The sequence below is a fragment of the Muntiacus reevesi genome, chromosome 5, assembly GCF_963930625.1.
Source record: "Muntiacus reevesi chromosome 5, mMunRee1.1, whole genome shotgun sequence".
In the NCBI taxonomy this organism is placed as follows: domain Eukaryota; kingdom Metazoa; phylum Chordata; class Mammalia; order Artiodactyla; family Cervidae; genus Muntiacus; species Muntiacus reevesi.
The window spans coordinates 26,946,305-26,971,768 of NC_089253.1; the positions used below are offsets into that span (position 1 = coordinate 26,946,305).

Genomic DNA, 25,464 nt, shown 5'->3' on the forward strand with positions numbered 1-25,464 from the left:
CAGTATCTGGATAAAGAGAAAAGTTTCTTCCTGTCCTTTACTCTCCTAGGGCATGGAGGGACAGGTACTCATTTTCAAGGAATCATCTGCTTTGGGTCAGAGAGAATTTGGCCATTTGCAGAGAAGAGGAATAATTGCTCAAACCAGGTTGCCTCTTGTGAATAAACATATAATTACTTATTTCACACATGCGCACAGTTGTATGTTAAATTCTTGCTTCCAAAGTTCCATAAATATAGCTCAGAACTGCTTCACTGTTGAAACATGTTCTTTTCAAATCGTCTTGAAAAAGTAACATGAAACGTAAAGAATACAGTTTCTCAGAGACTCTTCTCCTTCAGCCCAGCTGTTTGCATGCATTGGTCAGTGACCAGCCCTGTTTATAGGAACCTAGGTCATTAGGCAAATACATAATCCCAGATCTATTTGAGGAGCCTGCTTTCCCAAACCATATGTCACTTCAAGAAGAGAAAAGGTGGGCGCTGCTCTAGAACAATTCACCAGCACTTCCTACTTTCAATAACGTTCCTGAATTCCGAGAAGGGGACAGAGCACTCAACTCTGCCATGTTTTGTGTGAGGAAAGAGAGGCACAGAGATGTGCAGCTGTCGACCATAGTCTTTAGCTCACACCTGTCACTCTGTCCTGTAGGTTGTTGGAATAGACAAGAACACTAGAGACATCTGGATGAGGTTTTAAAAACATTTCCTTGATTCAGAGAAAATAAAAACAGCTTTTGTCTCTGCCTCAGGATAGAGAAAATGGAGGCTGGTGGAAACCACAAGTACATGAGAGATGAAGATGGTCAGTCTAATGCTCATAACTACAGAATCCACCAGCTTGTGAAAGAAGAGCCGATAAAAGAGATGTTGATGAGAAGCAGCTTAACAGCACGTGTAGTGGTTGATGGTGTTTGGTCCCATTATCACTGAGTGGGGTATTACCCCACTAGGATCTAACCTGATACAAACCAAGTAACAGCCGAGAGCAGACCTAAGGGACACATATTCTATGGTGGCCCCAGGCTGCAAGTAACAAGACAGTGATCACTAATGACAGAGAAGCAGAAGAAGAGAATAGAATCTTGCACTTCAAGTTAGTGATAATGAACTCTCTGATGCAGAATTAATTATCATTTTAAGGGAAATGACAAAAAAGATAGGAGAGATCTAAGACAAGCTCATGAGAATGTTGAAGAGAGTATCCAGCCCAGTAAAAGTGACCAAGCTCTAGGAGCAAGGAGAAGAGTGTGGGGTGGAGTTGTTGTCCATTGTGAAATAGGTAAAATTAGTCACAGTAGTTACATTTCCCAGAGCCTATCTCTTCAGGGAAGTCATTTCTGCAAGTAGGAGGAAAAAATCTCTTTACGGGCCAACATTCCATAACTCAGAGATGAGAATTTCTATTGCCATAACAGAAGAATGACGAGTCTTGACATAGGAGGATGGCTTCCTGTGTCTTTCTACATTTGTGAATACAACCCCCTTTTTGAAAAATGTCCCAACAGTCAGTAGCTCAGGAAGGCCAGGGACTCAGGGCGAGCTACAACTGGATTGTGTGCTGGAAGCCCATCCACACAGCATAGACAGAGGTGCAGTGCCTCAGAGAGGTTCAGTAATTTCCCAGGTTGCTTAGGAAACACATCTTGAAGAAGGGATGAGAATTGTAAAGAGACCTAGAGATATCACGATCTCTGACTCCATCGTTTCAGTCACCCCCTCACCCCAGAACAAAATTAGAGCAAGAAGTAGTTCCCAAACCCTCAGATTTCAGGGCTTCATGTTAGAAACAAGGACAAAGAGAGACATAAGATGCTGCCATGCAACCACTCACCCTTGTTCAGCTTAGTGTTAGCAGTACGGAATCTTACAGCCTGCTCTCCCTGAAAGGAAAAAGGCTTGCATGGTGTAGGAACAGGAGTGCCCTAAGCCTGTATACTTTTTTTTCCTGTGATGTCCAGAAAATTAATGCCTGCATTATCCTGGAATCAATTCTGAGCCAAAGACCATGGTTTCACATCAAGGCCTTGCCCAGATAGTTCCCTCCAATTGTAGAAAGGACATATCATCTGTCCATGGCACTGAGATCATAGCATGATATTTAAAGGGGGGCTTCTTTTACATGTATATACATATCAAGGTCTGGCTAGAACCCAAAGACGCTTCCCTCAGGTGCTCTCCTAGGAGAAGTATCTGCAAAAGAAACAAAAAAATGTAGTTTTCACAAACCGCGCTCATTTAGACTTCTGTCCAGAATTTCTATACTTGCTATCCAAGAAGAGAAGCAGGAGACCCTCTTCCAGAGCCATAGATGGGATGCAAAGTTGACTCTAGTTGGAAATCCCTATGCTGATTCTCAGCAATAATGGCAAATTTCAGTAACACAATATGTAGGTTGGTTAGGGTCCTAACACACTTAACCTACAAAGCCCCTCACCACATTACCTTTCTCAGTAAAATTGTTCAGACACTTCAAAGCTACCAAAGACTTTGCCTTATCAAATAACAATGAAATCTGCCTTAAAATGGTTTAAAATCTGTGAGAGAAGTAAATGCTGTATTACCATTAACTCCATGGAAGCAGTAATGTGCCGTGTAGAGACAGCAGGGAAGAATCACACATAGCCATGGTGACATTTTTCTAAAGATACCTCATTTTTGGAGGCCAAGAATCCAAGTACATATCGTCTATTATTTTGGCTAAGGTAGAAGTTCACTATATGAATGATTCATGCTTTTATTCAATAATTATTCCATAATCCCGTCATTTCTGCATTTGAAGAAGTATTGAAAAATTATACCCAGTTGCTGTAAAAAGTTTCCTTTAAAACATGGTGTTAACTGAATGATGGTGCATTTTTTTTCTAGAATTTACTTTCATAAATAATGCTATGTGTTTGTTCATAAAATGACGTGGAATGTAGTGAGGCTTTTTTATGTTATGTTTCCTATTTTTGTATCTTAGTTGTTTTGTTTTGATTGTGGTAAGATCACTTAACATGAGTTCTGACCTCTTAAATTTTTAAGTGTGATACAGCATTGTTAATTATAGGTACAGTATTGTACAACAGGTCTCTGGAATTTATTCATCATGCCAAACTGAAACTTCATACCTATTGAAAAATTGGAGTGGTCATAACACCTTCAAATTCAAGTCAGATAGTGAATCCTTACACCTGGTGGTCTCTTGCCTAAATTTCAGGACAGTAATCAAGGCACATAGATAGGAGCTAAACCTAGGGTCTAAGAATGCCCTGAAAACCAAATGTGAAGTTTTCACTGGCAAGGAAAAATTAGATTTTAAAATACAACTGCATCTAAACAGAAGTGTTACATTCTGGCACTGGGATACAAAGGGAGACATTGAAGGACTATATAATATTTTTTAAAATATATATTGTTGAGACTGAATGTGGACAGAAAAGGCAGAAGAGAATGCGTATCCAAGGAAGTTTTTTTTTTTTTTTTAATTAAGGGAGTTTTTAAAGGTAAAGTAGGATTGCATATATTCAGCAATAGAAGTCTATAGAGATGGAGATATTAAAGATATAAAAAAAGATGAGGAAATTTTGAGAGAATAAAATCCCAAAGAAGATGAAAAGCAATTGACAAAATACAACATCCACTCATGCTTTTAAAGTACTTTTAGATAATGATACCTCTATAAGATGATAAAATATGTAAAACTCAGATCAAAAGCCAGCAACTTAATTTGAAACCCTTGAGACATCTCTAATAGAACTAGCAGTAGAACCAAGATGCCTACAGTCTCCACTATTACTTAACATTGTATTAAAAGTATTAGAAATGCAATTATAAATGGGAAAGGAATTAGAGGCTAAGACTTAAAAAGAAACAGCCAAAATTATCTCTATTTATAGAAATTTAATCAGCATTAATGGGAAAATCTGAGGGGAATTCCTGGAAAAACTTCTACAAAAAACGATTATATTAAAGTATAAAGTTAACATATAATTCAGTAGAATTCACATATATAAACACTAATCAGAATATTATGTGAAAGCTAGAACCCTTGTTATAATAACAAAATAGAATTCCTAAGCATAAACCTAATTAGAAATGTTCAAACATAAATGAGGAAAATTACAAAACATTCCTGCTGCTGCTAAGTCACTTCAGTCGTGTCTGACTCTGTGTGACCCCACAGACGGTGGCCCACCAGGCTCCCCTGTCCCTGGGATTTTCCAGGCAAGAATACTGGAGTGGGTTGCCACTTCCTTCTCCAATGCATGGAAGTGAAAAGTGAGAGTAAAGTCGCTCAGTCGTGTCCGACTCTTGGCAACCTCATGGACTGCAGCCTACCAGGCTCCTCTGTCCATGGTATTCTCCAGGCAAGAGTACTGGAGTGGGGTGCCATTGCCTTCTCCGACAAAACATTCTTAAATGTTACTAAAGTCGACCTGAAGAAAATGGGAATGCATACCACGCGTCGTGATGAAAAGTCTGAATATCCAAAAATGTCAACCCTCCCTAAGTTTACTTATAAGTTTAAGATGCAGTAAATAAATATGCCATCAGTTTTTTCTAGAATTAGACAGATTAATTATAAAAGTTATGGCTTAAAATGAATATCCAGGAAAACCCTAAAAAAACTAAGAACAATACGTGGAAGGTAGTTTCAAGATGGGAAAATGTTGTGAAGCTTCTATAATTAAAGCAGTGTGGTATTGGCTTATGAATAGACTTACAGACCAATAAAGCAGAATGGAAAATACAGAAATATCTCAAGAGCCTATAAAACTTAGTATGTAGTGAAGGCAACAGCTCAAGTCAGCAGGGAAACGAAGGACTTTTTTTTTTATAAATGGTGATAGAACAACTGGATAGCCATATGGAAAAAGATAAAGTTAGGTCCATTCCTCACACCATACACTGGTGCAATTTCTAAAAAGATCAGACATTCAGATTTTTAAAAAGCATGCAAACATTATGAAAAGATTAGTGAATTTCTTTATAACCTAAGAGGAAAGAAAGCATTTATAATGATTAAAATATGAGAAATAATAAAAAATTAAAACCTTTAAAAATTTTATATCCTAAGGAAAGTCAAAAGCCAAATCACAAAATAGGGAGGAAATATATGCAACTTATATCTCAGACAAAAAACTAATATAGTCAATATACAGTTCTCCTAAAAATTGGGAAAACCAAAATCCAGCAGAAAAGTGGGAAAAAGTTGTAAAAAGATCATCCATATAAGAAGTAACACCAACAGCCATTAAATACCTGAAAACATCTCCAATGTTTCTATTTATTAGAGAAATCCGAATTATAACAATGCTTAAAAACTATTTTGCACATATCAGGTTGGAAAAGTTGAAAAATTTTGAGCATATACTATGTTACAGAGACTGTAGGAAAGGGAGTCCTCCATTTATTGCCGAGGGGAAAGTAAATGTCAGTTCTCCCCCAAAAGACCCACAGATTGAATACAATCCCACTCAAAATTAAGAACTTCTGTAAGAATGAAAAGGCAAACCATGGACCATTTAGAAATCTTACGTTTAGCAAAGGACTAGAATTCAAAATATATAAAGAACCTTGACATCTCAATGAGAAAAAATGAATAAGCTACTTTTTTTTTAATGGGGAAAAAAGTTAGATAGACATTTCACCAAAGAAGACAGGTGGATGACACTTGACCACATGAAAAGATGCTCATCATCATTTAGTCACTAGGGAAATGCAAACCCACATTGAGATACCATGACACACCTATTAAAAATCTTTTCAATTAAAAAGTGGGCCATACCAAGTATGGTGAGGAAGTGCAGGAACTGAAAATCTTAAGCACTACTCCTGAGAGTGTAAAATGGCACAACCACTTTGGGAAACTGTTTGGCAGGTTTTTGAAAAATTAAACATATACTTAACATACCTCACTGTTCCACTCCTGTGTATTACTCAAGAAAGAAGAAAGACTATGTCCATAAAAAGACACATACATGGATGTTCACAAGAATTTTGTTTGTAGTAGCCCCAAAGCTGGAAACAACCCAAATGGCTATCAACAGGGGAAGCAAACAAAAGGTAGTAGTGTATCCATATATACTACTAGTAGTAGCAGTGGTAGTTAGTAGTATAGTCATTCACTCAGTGACTCAATACTCAACAACAAAAAACAATGAATTGGTGTAGCTCTATGGCTGATTCATATCAATGTATGACAAAACCCACTGAAAAATAAAAAAATAAATTAAAAAAAAACAAACAATGAATTATTAATAGATGTAACAACATGGAAGAATCTCAAAATACTTAAACCAAGTGGCATAAACCAGACAAAAATGAACACATACTGTACAATTACACTTTTAGAAAATCTTGAGAATGAAAATGAAAGACAGAAAACAGATCAGTGGTTACCTAGAAAGAATGGGGGGAATGGAAGAGTTCCCAAAGGGACAAGACTGTGGTGATGGTTTCAAGAGTGTAGACATATGTCAAAATGTATCAGAATTACATTTTAAACATTTGTTTAAATTGTGTGCTAATTTAATTTGTTTAAATTGTATGCTAATTATAGCTTCTTAAAATCCCTTTTAAAGCATAAAAAATAAATGCATGTTTACTAAACTGAAAATACTTATAATACTGCACTTTCATTCCTCAAGTGCTCCACCCCTGCAAAGCATCAATCTAATAGAAGCAGAGATAGTGTAAGCATAGGGTAGAGCCAGAAGATCAAGGGACCCAGAATGGAGACAGAGACAAACCCACCAGGGGTTTGTTGCTTCTTCTTTCTCACTCGTATCCCTTTGCATTCCTCTTCCTCTGGCCTCAGGAAGAACAGTAAAGTAACTCTTATATAGCACTAACCATTAGACGCAAAGCTGATAAATTAAACCATGAAAAATAAGAACATCTGCAATCAAAAGATACCATTAAGAATAAGTGGAAAAAAAAAGAATAAGTGAGACACAGTCTGAGAGAAGATAGATAATAGAGAGAGATGGAGGTACAGGCAGACATAAAGATATGTGTATATGTACATATACATATATATTACCTGTATATACACATATCTTATGCATGCATGTACATATATAAGCACACATGCAAATATATGAACTTGTATGTAGAATTTTTAAAATTCTTTAAAGTAAAAAGAAAACAATGAAAAATTCTGATTTTCAAGTGGGAAAAATACTTGAATAATTACTTTGCAGAAGATATCCAAATAGCCAATAAAAATATTAAAAGGTGCTCAACCTTATTACCCATCAGGAAAATGAAAACTACAATAAAAAGGCATTCAGCTACAAGACTTGAAAGGATAAATAAAAATGTTGAGTATTAATGAGGATGTAGAGAAACTGAAATTTTGGACATTGTTGATAGCAGCGTAAACAGTTTTACTGGAAAGGAAAAAGAGGAGACTTTCTGATGTGGATGGAAATGTTTTAGATCTTGAATAAGGCTGTGGTTACATATACATATGCAAAAGTTCAATGAGTTATACACATGATTTGTGCACTTTACTATATGAAAGTTAACTACAAAAATTTTTGTGAAGGTTTCTGTTTTCTTTCATTAACTACTTTGTATTGCATACCCTAATATACCAACCCCATTACTAAATTCTAGGTCTCCTGAATTCAAAGAACTATTCAATCTCATCTAAAGTACAGCCCTCCTCTGTATGTTTATTCTTCTCATTGCAGCAACATTGGCCAGAATCAAAGGGCAAAACTAAGTTTTATCCAAACTTCCCTTACTTCCTAATACAATAACTTTCCAAAAGGGAAAATTTATAAGCAAAAATATTTCCCTAGCACTTCACTTTTCATTATTCTCAAAGATATTTTACCACTGAGTTTAGTGAGTTTAAACCAAATTTTTTTTCTTTTTTGAATTTTTTATATAAAGCTATATTTTCCATTAATAATACTGTGTATTTATAAAATTTTTCCTGAGATCAATATCTCTTTCCCATATGCCAGGCTTCCCCAGAAAGCACTAGTGGTAAAGATCTTGCCTGCCAATGCATGAGACTTAAGACATTTGGGTTCAATCCTTGGATCCAGAAGATTCCCTGGAGGAGGAAATGGCAGCCCATTCCAGTATTCTTGCCTGGAGAATCCCATAGACAGAGGAACCTGGCAGGCTACAGTCTATGAGGTTGCAAAGAGTCAGACACGACTGAAGTGACATAGTGCACACGCGGTCGCGTGCACAGACACACACACATTTTCCATTCAATAATACTGTGTTTTTGAAAATTTATCCTGAAATCAACATCTCTTTCCCATTTGCCTCATCATTAGAATGTGATGTCAATCAGCAGTACCTGAAAATTCAATAGCAATTGCCTCTTCTAAAAAGCAGTAAAGTAGCTTGGTGCTGCCCCGATAACTAAATGTGTACCCACAGCCATCTACTTCTCTGTCCCATCCTCTGGACAATAGAAATATTACAAGAAATAAAGAAATAAAATGCAAGCCACCTGTATAATTGTAAACTTTCTGGTAGATAGATACATTTAAAAACTAAACAGATAAATTCATTTTAATTGCATTTTTATTCAACATAGTAGATCAAAAGTGTCAATTCAGCATGTAATCAATATAAAAGACAATCAATGAGGTATTTTACATTAGTTTTCATATTAATTATTCAAAGCTCCAGTGTGTATTTTACACTTAAACCATGTCTCAATTTGGATGATCACATTTCAAGTACTGGATATTGTATATGGCTAGTGGCTATTGTATTGGATAGTACAGCTCCCAGTTAACTCAGACTACAACCAAGGTACCTCTTGAAATGAAGCCCCAAATTCTGGCCCATGAGTGTTGAAATACCTCCACCCTACATCTTTATACCCCATCAAATTTTATTTCTCTCACCTGGAAGTTTTGATTCACTAAACTTTGTCCCTAGAGCTCCACCTACCAAGTCAGAGGTGCCCATCTTGCATTTGTCTGAAATCTAACATACTTCCCACTCACACACTACAAAATTCATCAGAACTGATCTTGTCGTTTTGCCAAGACCAACTCAACAAAATCTTTCACCTCCTACTCTCTTACAAAATGTGATATATTAAAATTATCCTATGAGAAGTAGCATGAAATTACTGTGAACATATTCATAAGTTAAATGTGCTAGGTCAACAAACATGCGAAGTAGAATATTCCAAGAAAGACATTAGGCAAGAAAACATGGCATAAAGAAAATAAACTAGGTGGGGATTCAAGCTGAGATTTCAGTCCCAGCTGTGGCACCAGGTAGTTCTATATTCTTGGGTAACATACATTTCTGAGTCTCCAAAGTGTGATGTATTATACACTGGCACTGGATTAAATGATTCCAAAGTCCCACTCAACATTGAATAATATAGCAACTACTTCTGTAAAATAAAGAAGGAAGAGGGGAAATGAGGGTGAGGGAGGATGAATCCACTTGGAAAAAAGCTAAATCTCCTTTATATATTGGACAGAACAGAAGCATTGGAACTTGAAGTCCACACCAAATAACAACAACAATAATAACAAACATTCCAATAGAAAAATATTAGATCCTTTTCCTCAATTTCTAATATTTCTTCAAGACAACGTTATTCTGTCCAAGGTTTTCTTTAGGGCAAATTTGACATCCTTATTCCTCAAGCTATAGATTAATGGATTGAACATGGGCACCACAATGGTATAGAACAAGGAGGACACTTTTCCCTGGTCAAGAGGTAAAATAGAAGGTGGTTTGAGGTACATAAAAGCTCCTGACCCAAAGAAAAGAGAGACTGCAAGTATGTGGGAACTGCAAGTACTCAAAGCTTTGGACCTTCCCTCAGTGGAGCTAATGTGGAAAATGCTAGAAAGAATAAAACCATAAGAGATAAAAATGGCAACAATGGGCACCCCAATGCCAATGGTCACAACAATAAAGACTACCAGCAAATTTACATGAGAGCTGTTACAGGAGAGCTCAAGGAGGGGAATGATGTCACACATATAGTGATTGACAAGGTTGTCACCACAGAAAGTCAGAAATACTATATTTCCTGAATGGACCATAGCCCCAAACACTCCCATCCCATAGACCCCCAACAAAAGGAGTAAACACATCTGAGGAGACATGGTGACCGTGTACACCAGTGGCTTACAGATGGCGACATAGCGGTCATATGCCATCGCAGACAGGATGAAGGATTCAGAAAAGACAAAGAAACAGAAGAAAAAGAGCTGAGTCATACACTCTGCATAGGAAATGAAGTTCTTCTCTGAGATGAAACTTGTCAGCATTTTAGGGACGATGGCAGTAGAGAAACTAAAATCTATGAAGGACAAGTTGAAGAGGAAAAAGTACATGGGAATATGAAGGTGAGAATTCAGTCCAATCAAGGTTATCAAGCCCAGGTTACCCACTACGGTGACCATGTAGAAACACAGAAACAGGAAGAAGAGGGGGATCTGGAGTTCTGGCTGATCTGTTAAGCCTGCGAGGATGATCTCTGTCACAGAGGAGGTGTTCGCTTCGGCCATTCTCCTCTAGGAGGACCTGTGAGGGGAAAAGAGTTGTTCAGAGAAAGAGAGGAAAAAAATCCATCTTGAGAATGGCATTTGAACTGAGAGATTTTTGAACTTCAGGAAGATGGCATTTCTTCATACCTACTCTATTTTCATGATCCCCAAGTGCCATGAACCACCCTAGTAACTGTCTGTGGGTGATATTTGCTTTCAGAGTAAAGGCTGATACAACCAAAGAGAGCCCATGAACTCATCCGGCCACCTTTTCCCGTACCCCTTCTGTGCACTTCCTCCCCTCCACAGCCCTTGGTCAAGTATGTAAGACCTGGGGCCCTTCTCTAGGGTTGTTCTTGAGACATGGAAGCTATTCAATCCTGCCTAGACCTTGGGTCTCAAACTGAACAGAGCAAGATGATGAAGTCATGTGCCCAGAGTCTTTGGTTGGAATGGTTGTGAAATGGTCATGTGATGACAATAATAATGATGGTTTCCCAGGTGGCTCAGTGGTAAAGAATCTACCTATCAATGCAGGACACACAGAAGACATGGATTCCATCTCTGGGTCAGGAACATCCCCTGGAGCAGGAAATGACGATCCACTCCAGTATTCTTGCCTGGAAAATTCCATGGACAGAGGAGCCTGGTGGACTGCAGTCCAGGGGTTGCAAAGAGTCAGATACGACTGAGCATGCACACACACACTAATAATAATGGAGTCATAATGCAAAGTTATCGATAAACTTTAAGAAAAAGAAGAACACTTACAGGGCTCTAACTTTGAGATAGGTATTGTTCTAAATGCTGCATAGCATTATAGTTATCTCCATGTAACCAATGAGGACACTGGACTTAAGTGACTTGCACAAATCCCAGTTGTAACAAAAGGTGAACTCAGGTGGTCTGGCTCAGAGCATGATCTTGTAACCTCTCTGCCACAGGATAGACCAGGTCAGGCAGACACCCACTCACCCTTCAGTTTGGAGTCATAGTTCTGTGCTCTGCTGGCTCTCATCTATCTCTTTCATGCAACTCAAATGCTCTGGTGAAAAGAAAGTGAAAATTCAGAGTTCAGATGCTTCTGCTTCTGCTTCTCAACTTTAAGGATAAAAACCTCTAGTTTATCTTGCTTCTCTTGCTGAGCAGAAGAACATGTTCTCTGACTATGGTTTTGCTCTGAGCCTCCTATCTAGCTTCCAGGGATGAAGTAGCAGCCTTTCCTAATACCCATAGATAACAGGAAACTGAAGACTTTTATTCTGGATCAGAGATCTCAGTTGACCTCATTATAAGAGACTCCTCGGGATTACGGCTCCAAGAGACCACCTTCCCCAGGGAAGAAGAAATGTTTGTTTACATCTCTGATAATGTTTGACAAGGCTTTTAATGACCTATTCTTTTATTCGGGATACATCTTTTTAAGAACAAAGAAGAGCAAAGCAGTGTGGGAAAAATAATTCTTAAGACTTTGCATTGGGCACTTATACTGTGTTCCAGAAACCTCATAGGAAGGATCCAAAGTAACACACAAATAATTTTATCTCATTAATTCCTCATCAGTTCAGTTCAGTCGCTCAGTCCTATCTGACTCTTTAGTGAAAGTGAAGTCTCTCGGTCATCTTCGACTCTTTGCGACCCCATGGACTGCAGCCCACCAGGCTCCTCCGTCCACGAGATTTTCCAGGCAAGAGTACTGGAGTGGGTTGCCATTTCCTTCTCCAGGGATCTTCCCGACCCAGGGATCGAACCCAGGTCTCCCACATTGTAGGCAGAGGCTTTTACCATCTGAGCCACCAGGGAAGTCCATCCGACTCTTTGCGACCCCATGAATCGCAGCATGCGAGGCCTCCCTCTCAATCACCATATCCCAGAGTTTACTCAAACTCATGTCCATCAAGTCGGTGATGCCATCCAGCCATCTCATCCTCTGTCGTCCCCTTCTCCTCCAGCCCCCAATCCCTCCCAGCATCAGGGTCTTTTCCAATGAGTCAACTCTTCGCAGGAGGTAGCCAAAGTATTGGAGTTTCAGCTTCAGCATCAGTCCTTCCAATGAACACCCAGGACTGATCTCCTTTAGGATGGACTGGTTGGATCTCCTTGCAGTCCAAGGGACTCTCAAGAGTCTTCTCCAACACCACAGTTCAAAAGCGTCAATTTTTTGGCGCTCAGCTTTCTTCACAGTCCAACTCTCACATCCATACATGACCACTGGAAAAACCATAGCCTTGACTAGACGGACCTTTGTTGGCAAAACAGTGTCTCTGCTTTTTAATGTGCTGTCTAGGTTGGTCATAACTTTCCTTTGAAGGAGTAAGCGTCTTTTAATTTCATGGCTTCAATCACCATCTGCAGTGATTTTGGAGCCCCAAGAAATAAAGTCTAACACTGTTCCCACTGTTTCCCTATCTATAACAACCTATTAATAGGCTAGACCTATTAATCTTCACTTTAAAGGTGAAATGGGCACACAGCTTGTAGGTTTCAGAATCTTAACACAAACTCTGGTCTCTCCAACTCCAAACTTCACAGGGGTCAAGTACATTGTGCTTATTGTATGTTACTGACAGCAACCAATTTGTCTCTAGACATCAGGCTTCCTACTATAAATTGTACACATTCTCAAACAGTTTTCAGGAAGGAATTTCGTTCAAATAGAGACTAAAGAGGCAAGTTGTACTCTACATCTCTTACCGGTAGCTTTTATATACTAAGGATGACAGGTTTCATAGCCAAGAAATAAATCTTGGTATGGGAAAACTTGAGATTTGGCGTGCCAGTGGCTTAGAGAAGTTTGGTTCTGGGATAATGGCAGAAGTCCTCTTACAAAAGTTATGAAATCAAAGCACAAAGGCAAAAGTCTGTCTTCCTCCAGGCAAGTTTAACCAAAAGCACTGCACCCAGGCCAGTGTGTGTTTGTGAGTTTGTGCACATACATCAGTGAGGACCTGCTACCCTCAGCTAAGACTTAGCAATATTGGTGCTTTATCTTTCTGATATGCATTTAGAATTTTCCACATCTCAGAGTAACCCTAACGAATCTCAATCCCACTACACAAATTTGAAAATGAAGAAAGATAATTCATTAAAACGAAATTAAAATAGGCTCTCCTTGAGATCCAAGTGCAAAGAAGATATGGGGTTGGGGTAGTATGGTAGTTTCTCAGAACACTCTAAGGGGATTTGTTATTTCAGAGACAGTTTCCATGGCAACCTGATTCCCAAATGTATCTTTTTTTTTCTTTTTTTTTTTTCCAAATGTATCTTAAGCAGAACTCCTCTGACGCTGTGTTACCTGATGCTGCAGTACAAGCAGAAATTAAAATCAGAAAGAAAAAAGAAAAGGCCATTTTGCTTTTCTATTTGTATAGTACTGTCACCTGTCCCAAACCTGAATCTCTGAAAAATGACTTCCTTCTTCTATTTATTTCTAACTTAAATAAATTATATATTATACATGAAATATCACAAGGCAGGTGAAGATTTACACATGATAAAATGTCTGCAAATATGTCTCATCCGTGTGCATTAACTCTCAGACTTCCAGTTGTTCATCGGAGTTGTACAAGCAAGGGCCCAAACCAATCCCTACCTGTCACAGAATTGTTTCTTCTGTTATGCAGAAGCTCTTAAGTCTGATGTAGTCCCATTTTATTATTTTTTTATTTTGTTGTTTATAGTTTTAGTGTCATAGCCTGAAAAAAAAAATCATTGCAAGAGCAATGTCAAGGAGATTCTCCCCTATATTTTCTTCTAGAAGTTTTATGTTATCAGGTCTTATCTTTAAGTTTTTAAAGTTAAAATTAATTTTTGTAAAGGTGTAAGAGTGTGGGCCAATGTCATTGTTTTGCAGTATTTATTCAGTTTTCCCAGTAACACTTCTTCTTTTTTTTTTTCATTTATTTTTATTAGTTGGAGGCTAATTACTTCACAATATTGTAGTGGTTTTTGTCATACATTGACATGAATCAGCCATAGAGTTACACGTATTCCCCATCCCGATCCCCCCTCCCACCTCCCTCTCCACCTGATTCCTCTGGGTCTTCCCAGTGCACCAGGCCCAAGCACTTGTCTCATGCATCCAGCCTGGGCTGGTGATCTGTTTCACCCTAGATAATATATATGTTTCGATGCTGTTCTCTCGAAACATCCTACCAAAAAACCTCGAATAGCCAAAGTAATCTTGAGAAAGAAGAATGGAACTGGAGGAATCAACCTGCCTGACTTCAGACTCTACTACAAAGCCACAGTCATCAAGACAGTATGGTACTGGCACAAAGACAGAAATATAGATCAATGGAACAGAATAGAAAGCCCAGAGATAAGTCCACATACCTATGGACACCTTATCTTTGACAAAGGAAGCAAGAATATACAATGGAAAAAAGACAACCTCTTTAACAAGTGGTGCTGGGAAAACTGGTCAACCACTTGTAAAAGAATGAAACTAGAACACTTTCTAACACCATACACAAAAATAAACTCAAAATGGATTAAAGATCTAAATGTAAGGCCAGAAACTATAAAACTCCTAGAGGAGAACATAGGCAAAACATTCTCCAACATAAATCACAGCAGGATCCTCTATGACCCACGTCCCAGAATATTGGAAATAAAAGCAAAAATAAACAAACAGGACCTAATGAAACTTAAAAGCTTTTGCACAACAAAGGAAACTATAAGCAAGGTGAAAAGACAGCCCTCAGATTGGGAGAAAATAATAGCAAACGAAGCAACAGACAAAGGATTAATCTCAAAAATATACAAGCAACTCCTGCAGCTCAATTCCAGAAAAATAAATGACCCAATCAAAAAATGGGCCAAAGAACTAAACAGACATTTCTCCAAAGAAGACATACAGATGGCTAACAAACACATGAAAAGATGCTCAACATCACTCATTATCAGAGAAATGCAAATCAAAACCAGGAAAACTTCTTGAAGAGACCATCCTGTCCCCATTGGCTCCCTTACTCACTCGCCAATATTAGTTGACTTTGTATGCAAGGGGTTAATCCTGGGCTCCCTTGCATTGGTCAATGTGTCTATTTTTATGCCAAAACCATACTGTATACACTATCACTCTGTAGTGTATTTTGAAATCAGGAAACAATCAGGAAATTCTTCTTTCTCAAGATTGCTTTGGCTACTTGAGGCCTTTTGGTGTTTCCATAGAAATTTTAGAATTTTTTTCTATCTATGTGACAAACGCCATTATAATTTTGACAGGGCTTCTATTGAATCTGTAGATGACTATAGATGGTATGAATGTCTTAACACTACTAATTCTTCCAACCCATGGATGCAATGGTATACCTTTTCTTTTGTGTCTTTGATTTCTTTCAACAGTCTTGTAGTTTTCATTATACAAATCTTTCACTTCCTAGGTTAAGCTTATTCCATATATTTTATTGTTTTGATGCTATTGTAAATGGGATAATTTTATTTCTTTTTCAAGTATGTATCAAAATTCACTTGCTTCTGTATATTAATTTAATATCCTAATAGACTGCAACTTTACTGAAATTGTTGATTAGTTTCAAAAACTTGTTGGTTGACTCTTTGGGATTTTCTATACACAAAATCACATCATCTGCAAATAGCAACAGTTTTACTTCTTTTCTTATTTTAATGTCTTTTATTTCTTTGTCTTACCCAATTGCTCTAGCTAGGATTTCAGTTCTGTATTAAATAAGAGTGGTGAGAGTAGGCATCCTTTTCTTGTTCCTGGAATTAGAGGGAAATCTTTCAATTATTCTTCTCTGAGTGTGTTAACTGTGATTTTGTTATATACTGTCTTTACTATGTCATTCTATACATAATTTATAGTGTTATCATGAAAGGATGTTCTATTTTGTCAAATGCTTTTTCTTCATCTACACTGATGTGCATGTGATTTTTATTTTTCATTCTGTTAATGTGATACATTTCATTTCCTGATTTGCATATGCTGCTGTGTTGTATATTTCTAGGAATTTGTCCATGTCGTCTGTGTCACCTAGTTTATCAGCATACGTGTGCTCAGTTGCTCAGTCATGTCTGACTTTCTGTTACCCCACTGTAGCCTGCCAGGCTCCCCTGTCCATGGGATTTTCTAGGCAAGAATACTGGATTCAAGAATACTGGAGGAGGCAAGAATTCCTCCTCCAGGGGACCTTCCCAACCAAGAGACTGAACCCTTGTCTCCTGTGTCTCCTGCATTGGCAGGTGGATTCTTTACCACTTAGCCACCTGGGGGCAGACACTAATAATATGCTCTTGGGGTCCTATGTATTTCCATGGTATCATTTGTAATGTCTTAGCTTTCATTTCTAATTTATTTGTTTGATCTCTTTTTCTAAATTAACCTAGCTAAAACTTTGTCAGTTTTGCTTATTTTTTCAAAGAACCAGCTCTTAGTTTCACTGAACCTTTCGATTATTTTCACTGGTCTCTATTTCATTAATTTCTACATGGATCTTTATTACAGTCCCTCTGCTAATTTGGGGTTTAATTTGTTCTTCTAGTCTTTTGAGTGTAAAATTAGGCTGCTTATTTGAGATCTTTTTAATTCCTTTTTTATTGAAATATAGTCTATTTACATTATTATATTAGTTTCAGATATGTAACATAGTGATTCAATATTTTATAGATTATATTTCATTCAAAGTTATCACAAAATAATGGCCATATTTTCCTGTGCTGTAAAATATATCTATATGACATTTATTTTCTATGTGGCAGTTCATGTCTCAATCTTCTACTCCTATATTGCCCCTCCCCCTTTCCTCTCCCCATGGGTAACCACTAGTTTGTTTTCTGAATGTCAGTCTGTTTCAGTTTCAGAGACCTGTTTTTTGTGTGTGTGTGTGTGTGTGTTTTTTCAGTGGGTTTTGTCATACATTGATTTGAATCAGCCATAGAGTTACACGTATTTCCCATCCTGATTCCCACCTCCTTCTCCACCTGATTCCTCTGGGTCTTCCCGGTGCACCAGGCCCGAGCACTTGCCTCACGCATCCCACCTGGGCTGGTGATCTGTTTCACCATAGATAATATACATGCTGTTCTTTTGAAACATCCAACCCTCACCTTCTCCCACAGAGTTCAAAAGTCTGTTCTGTACTTCTGTGTCTCTTTTTCTGTTTTGCATATAGGGTTATCGTTACCATCTTTCTAAATTCCATATATATGTGTTAGTATACTGTAATGTTCTTTATCTTTCTGGCTTATTCACTCTGTATACTGGGCTCCAGTTTCGTCCATCTCATTAGAACTGATTCAAATGAATTCTTTTTAATGGCTGAGTAATATTCCATGGTGTATATGTACCACAGCTTCCTTATCCACTCGTCTGCTGATGGGCATCTAGGTTGCTTCCATGTCCTGGCTATTATAAACAGTGCTGCAATGAACATTGGGGTGCACGTGTCTCTTTCAGATCTGGTTTCCTCAGTGTGTATGCCCAGGAGTGGGATTGCTGGGTCATATGGTAGTTCTATTTCCAGTTTTTTAAGGAATCTCCACACTGTTTTCCATAGTGGCTGTACTAGTTTGCATTCCTACCAAGAGTGTAAGAGGGTTCCATTTTCTCCACACCCTCTCCAGCATTTATTGCTTGTAGACTTTTGGATAGCAGCCATCCTGACTGGCGTGTAATGGTACCTCATTGTGGTTTTGATTTGCATTTCTCTGATAATGAGTGATGTGGAGCATCTTTTCATGTGTTTGTTAGCCATCTGTATGTCTTCTTTGGAGAAATGTCTGTTTAGTTCTTTGGCCCATTTTTTGATTGGGTCATTTATTTTTCTGGAATTGAGCTGCAGGAGTTGCTTGTATATTTTTGAGATTAATCCTTTGTCTGTTGCTTCGTTTGCTATTATTTTCTCCCAATCTGAGGGCTGTCTTTTCACCTTGCTTATAGTTTCCTTTGTTGTGCAAAAGCTTTTAAGTTTCATTAGGTCCTGTTTGTTTATTTTTGCTTTTATTTCCAATATTCTGGGACGTGGGTCATAGAAGATCTTGCTGTGATTTATGTCGGAGAGTGTTTTGCCTATGTTCTCCTCTAGGAGTTTTATAGTTTCTGGTCTTACTTTTAGATCTTTAATCCACTTTGAGTTTATTTTTGTGCATGGTGTTAGAAAGTGTTCTAGGTTCATTCTTTTACAAGTGGTTGACCAGTTTTCCCAGCACCACTTGTTAAAGAGGTTGTCTTTTTTCCATTGTATATCCTTGCCTCCTTTGTCAAAGATAAGGTGTCCATAGGTTCATGGATTTATCTCTGGGCTTTCTATTCTGTTCCATTGATCTATATTTCTGTCTTTGTGCCAGTACCATACTGTCTTGATGACTGTGGCTTTGTAGTAGAGTCTGAAGTCAGGCAGGTTGAATCCTCCAGTTCCATTCTTCTTTCTCAAGATTACTTTGGCTATTCGAGGTTTTTTGTATTTCCATACAAATTGTGAAATTATTTGTTCTAGTTCTGTGAAAAATACCGTTGGTAGCTTGATAGGGATTGCATTGAATTTATAGGTTGCTTTGGGTAGAATAGCCATTTTGACAATATTGATTCTTCCAATCCATGAACACGGTATGTTTCTCCATCGGTTTGTGTCCTCTTTGATTTCTTTCATCAGTGTTTTATAGTTTTCTATGTATAGGTCTTTTGTTTCTTTAAGTAGATATACTCCTAAGTATTTTATTCTTTTTGTTGCAATGGTGAATGGTATTGTTTCCTTAATTTCTCTTTCTGTTTTTTCATTGTTAGTATATAGGAATGCAAGGGATTTCTGTGTGTTAATTTTATATTCTGCAAATTTACTATATTCATTGATTAGCTCTAGTAATTTTCTGGAAGAGTCTTTAGGGTTTTCTATGTAGAGGATCATGTCATCTGCAAACAGCGAGAGTTTCACTTCTTCTTTTCCTATCTGGATTCCTTTTACTTCTTTTTCTGCTCTGATTGCTGTGGCCAAAACTTCCAACACTATGTTGAATAGCAGTGGTGAGAGTGGGCATCCTTGTCTTGTTTCTGATTTCAGAGGAAATGCTTTCAATTTTTCACCATTGAGGGTGATGCTTGCTGTGGGTTTGTCATAAATAGCTTTTATTATGTTGAGATATGTTCCTTGTATTCCTGCTTTCTGGAGAGTTTTAATCATAAATGAGTGTTGAATTTTGTCAAAGGCTTTCTCTGCATCTATTGAGATAATCATATGCTTTTTATCTTCCAATTTGTTAATGTGGTGTATTATGTTGATTGATTTGCGGATATTAAAGAATCCTTGCATTCCTGGGATAAAGCCCACTTGGTCATGGTGTATGATTTTTTTAATATGTTGTTGGATTCTGTTTGCTAGAATTTTGTTAAGGATTTTTGCATCTATGTTCATCAGTGATATTGGCCTGTAGTTTTCTTTTTTTGTGGCATCTTTGTCTGGTTTTGGAATAAGGGTGATGGTGGCCTCATAGAAGGAGTTTGGAAGTTTACCTTCTTCTGCAATTTTCTGGAAGAGCTTGAGTAAGATATGTGTTAGCTCTTCTCTAAATTTTTGGTAGAATTCATCTGTGAAGCCATCTGGTCCTGGGCTTTTGTTTGCTGGAAGATTTTTTATTACACTTTCGATTCCCTTGCTTGTGATGGGTCTGTTAAGATCTTCTATTTCTTCCTGGTTCAGTTTTGGAAAGTTATACTTTTCTAAGAATTTGTCCATTTCATCCAAGTTGTCCATTTTATTGGCATAGAGCTGCTGGTAGTAGTCTCTTATGATCCTTTGGATTTCAGTGTTGTCTGTTGTGATCTCTCCATTTTCATTTCCAATTTTGTTAATTTGGTTCTTCTCTCTTTGTTTCTTAATGAGTCTTGCTAATGGTTTGTCAATTTTGTTTATTTTTTCAAAAAACCAGCTTTTAGCTTTGTTGATTTTTGCTATGGTCTCTTTAGTTTCTTTGCATTTATTTCTGCCCTAATTTTTAAGATTTCTTTCCTTCTGCTAACCCTGGGGTTCTTCATTTCTTCCTTCTCTAATTGCTTTAGGTGTAGAGTTAGGTTATTTATTTGGCTTTTTTCTTGTTTCTTGATGTGTGCCTGTAATGCTATGAACCTTCCCCTTAGCACTGCTTTTACAGTGTCCCATAGGTTTTGGGTTGTTGTGTTTTCATTTTCATTCATTTCTATACATATTTTGATTTCTTTTTTGATTTCTTCTTTGATTTGTTGGTTATTCAGAAGCGTGTTATTTAGCCTCCATATGTTTGAATTTTTAACAATTTTTTTCCTGGAATTGAGATCTAATCTTACTGCACTGTGGTCAGAAAAGATGACTGGAATGATGTCAATTTTTTTGAATTTTCCAAGACCAGATTTATGGCCCAGGATGTGATCTATTCTGGAGAAGGTTCCGTGTGCACCTGAGAAAAAGGTGAAGTTGATTGTTTTGGGGTGAAATGTCCTATAGATATCAATTAGGTCTAGCTGGTCCATTGTGTCATTTAAGGTTTGTGTTTCCTTGTTAATTTTCTGTTTAGTTGATCTATCCATAGTTGTGAGTGGGGTATTAAAGTCTCCCACTATTATTGTGTTACTATTAATTTCCTCTTTCATACTCATTAGTGTTTGCCGTACATATTGCGGTGCTCCTATGTTGGGTGCATATATATTTATAATTGTTATATTTTCTTCTTGGATTGATCCTTTGATCATTATGTAGTGTCCTTCTTTGTCTCTTTTCACATCCTTTATTTGAAAGTCAATTTTATCTGATATGAGTATTGCGACTCCTGCTTTCTTTTGGTCTCCATTTGCGTGAAATATTTTTTTCCAGCCCTTCACTTTTAGTCTGTATGTGTCTCTGGTTTTGAGGTGGGTCTCTTGTAGACAGCATATATAGGGGTCATGTTTTTGTATCCATTCAGCCAATCTTTGTCTTTTGGTTGGGGCATTCAACCCATTTACATTTAAGGTAATTATTGATAGGTGTGGTCCCGTTGCCATTTACTTTGTTGTTTTGGGTTCACGTTTATACACCCTTTCTGCATTTCCTGTCTAGAGAAGATCCTTTGGCATTTGTTGAAGAGCTGGTTTGGTGGTGCTGAATTCTCTCAGCTTTTGCTTGTCTGTAAAGCTTTTGAATTCTCCTTCATATCTGAATGAGATCCTTGCTGGGTACAGTAATCTAGGTTGTAGGTTATTCTCTTTCATCACTTTAAGAATGTCCTGCCATTCCCTTCTGACCTGGAGGGTTTCTATTGATAGATCAGCTGTTATCCTTATAGGAATCCCTTTGTGTGTTATTTGTTGTTTCTCCCTTGCTGCTTTTATTATTTGCTCTTTGTGTTTGATCTTTGTTAATTTGATTACTATGTGTCTTGGAGTGTTTCGCCTTGGGTTTATCCTGTTTGGGACTCTCTGGGTTTCTTGAACTTGGGTGGCTATTTCCTTCCCCATTTTAGGGAAGCTTTCAGCTATTATCTCCTCGAGTATTTTCTCATGGCCTTTCTTTTTGTCTTCTTCTTCTGGGACTCCTATGATTCGAATGTTGGGGTGTTTCACATTGTCCCAGAGGTCCCTGAGGTTGTCCTCATTTCTTTTGATCCTTTTTTCTTTTTTCCTCTGTGCTTCATTTATTTCCACCATTTTATCTTCTACCTCACTTATCCTATCTTCTGTCTCCGTTATTCTGCTCTTGGTTCCCTCCAGAGTGTTTTTGACCTCATTCATTGCATTATTCATTTTTAATTGACTCTTTTTTATTTCTTCTAGGTCTTTATTAAACATTTCTTGCATCTTTTCAATCTTTGCAGAGACCTGTTTTATATCTATTTCTGTGTTGTTATACACATTCAGTTGTTTTGTTTTCTTAGATTACACATATAAGGGATAACATAAAGTACTTGTTTTTGTCTGACATTTCAATAAACATAACTCCAGGTCGATCCATGTTGTTGCAAATGATAGAATTTCATTCTGTTTAATGGCTGAGTAATATTCCACTATGTGTATATAAACATGCAAATATATATATATGTATGTATATGTATATATATATATATATATATTATCTCCCATCTACTTTATCCATTCATCTTCTTATGGATCTAATTTCTTAATATATGTATTTATTGCTATAAACTGTCTTCTCACAATTGTTTTTGCAGAGTCCCACTGGCTTCCCTGGTGGCTCAGTCAGTAAAGAATCTACCTGCAATGCAGGCGACCCAAGTTTGATCGCTGAGTGGGAAAGATCCCCTGAAGAAGGAAATGGCAACCCACTCCAGTATTCTTGTCTGGAAAATCCCATGGACAGAATAGCTGAGGGGGCTACAGTCCAAGGAGTCACAAGGAGTTGAACACAAATGAACAACTAAACTGCAGCATGGGATTTGATATGTTGCTTTCCTTTTTCATTTGTTTCAAGATAATTTTTCTCTTTTGATTTTTTCTTTGATCTGTAGTTGCTCAGTAGTATGTTATTTAGTTTCCACATATTTTAGATTTTCTAACTTTCCTCTTGTTATTAATTTCTAGTTTTATACCATTGTATTCATGAAAGACAGTTTGTATAATTTCAGTGTTAATTTTGCTAAGATTTGCTTGGTGTCATATCATATGATATATTCTGGAGAATATTCTAGGTGTACTTGAGAAGAATGTGTATTATGCTGCTGTTGGATGGAATGTTCTGTATACATCAAGTTCATTTGGTCCAAAGAACAGTTTCATTCCAATGTTTTCATGTTGATTTTATGTCTGGAAAACCTATTCATTGCTCCCAAGGAAGTATTGAAACTCCTTATTATTATTGTATGGTCCGTTCAGATCTGTTAGTATTTGCTTTAAAAATTTAGGTGCTCTGATGTTGGGTGAGTATATATTAATGGTTATTAAATCTTCTTGATGTAATAACCCCTCTCTCACTATGTAATGACCTTTCTGTCTCTTGTTACCATTTTTGGTTGAACTCCATTTTGTCTGATATATATATGACTATCCCTGCTTTCTTTGGTTTCCACTTGCTTGAGCATCTACTTCCACCCTTTCACTTTGAGCCTATGTGTGTCTTTAGAGCAGAAATGAGTGTTCTGTAAGCAGCATATAGTAGGGTTTTAGTTTTTATCCGTGGTTACCAAAAAAACTACATAAAATGTCTCATGGATAAAACAATCTATTTTATGCTGATAGAAACTTATCTTCGTTCCCCAAAGACTTCACCTTTTTACTTCTCCTCTGCTGACAAGGATGCTGGTATTGCTACTGCCAAAAGTTCAGTCCCTTGCAAAGTTGCTCTAGGGAATATGCCTGCCTTGATGAGTTCCTTCTTGCCTCTGCATCAAAAATCATCTTTATCTCACATCAGTGGCTTCCAGCATCTCCTGTCTGGCAGGCTATAGTGTCATCAGACATTTTCACAATATGCTTTACAGAAGAAGAAAATGGAGTAATACATTTTAGATACTAAAAAAAATTAAACATGAATGATGATTAATTTTGATGCAGCCAATTCGATTTCAAATATAAAACGTGCAGATGAACTACTACTAACTGATAAAAACTCAGGGGATCTTGTTACAATGGACAAATTTTACTAAACAGACATATGTAGCATTAAGTACTGTTTTTTACCTTTAAATCTAAGAAGGGTCATTGCCAGGGGTTGGGCATGGGGAAAATGAGGGTACAAATTTTCAATTATAAGATTCTGGGGATCATATGTACACCATAGTGCCTATAGTTAATAATATTGAATTGCACACTTAAAATTTGCTAATAAAATAGATTTGAAGTGCCCTCAGCACAATAAAAGGTAACTATGTGAGATAATGGACATGTTTATTGACTTGATTGTGGTAATCATTTCACAATATATATGTATGTCAAATCATCACATTGTACACCTAAAAACTCACATGTACTTAAATGCATATAATCTTTGTCATTCATATCTCAATAAAACTGGAAAAAATAAAAAACAGAAAAACTAAGCAAGGTTAATTACCAAAACATATAAAAGTTTATTCTAGTTCAATGAAAAAAGCAGTTAACTAACATTTTTAAAGTTTCATTTACCACTATAATATTGTAAAGTAATTAAAATAAATGGAAATAAATAGATTTATATTAAAAAATTTTTAATAAAGTTTCATTTTTACTAAATTCAGTGAATTTGTTTATGGAGAAATGTCCCTAAAAAGATATAAAATAAAACTTTTGCATAATAAAGACTATAAATATAGTTCATTATATGTAAAGATGAAAACTAATGATGAATATTAACCAGGATGGTAGGGACTGATGGCAGAGGCAATGATGTTGGTGAAGGTGATGAAGATGGTAATGACTGAAGTGGTGATGGTAATGATGATGAATCTAAAAGTGTCTTAGTGTTGACATTAAGCACCAAACTTACCAGGCTACAGGTAACTCTCCCATTTGAAGAAAAATTAACACACCTGGGAGGTAAAACATCTTTCATAGTGCAAATGGGAACCCAGACTAATTGCTCATTCAGCAAGGATCAGTCTCTGGAGCAACTGCATTCCAGGAGAGTCCACCTGTATAAACATACTCGGTGCTCCCAATTCCAGTGACCCATCTCTATGACTTTGTTAGTCCCTTTGACTGGAAATAGATGTAAAAATTTTAGCTTTCTATTTTCTGATTTTTATTTCTTGATCGCTGAAAACAAAGTACCTCCTAAGAATTTCAGGTAACAGTGTTCCAGTTTTCCTCAACACAGGTATTCAATTTTGGTTTTAAGGCAATTGTGTATAAGATAAGAACAAGATATCGTCCATGAATTCCCATTTCTACTACCAACCTTTTTATATACTATTTCTCAATCATATATCCCCCTTGTCTCAGTGCTTTTTCCCCTCTTGCAAAGCAAATATATTTGTCTTCATAATTCTATTTGTTGTCATTAGCAGCAATTTTGAGCTTCTCCTGAGCTGATAAAACTAGTGGTAAGATTTTTAGCAACTAACTAGAAATTCTACAATCATTT

At 37.0% G+C, this 25,464-nt stretch overlaps 1 protein-coding gene across 1 annotated transcript; it reads right to left on the minus strand.

The window, feature by feature from the left end:
• Positions 1 to 9,568: 9,568 nt before the first annotated feature.
• LOC136169195 (olfactory receptor 8B12-like) lies at positions 9,569 to 10,504 on the minus strand. The gene has a single exon (XM_065937004.1). The coding sequence runs from the start codon at positions 10,502 to 10,504 to the stop codon at positions 9,569 to 9,571; it is 936 nt and encodes a 311-aa protein (XP_065793076.1).
• Positions 10,505 to 25,464: the final 14,960 nt, after the last annotated feature.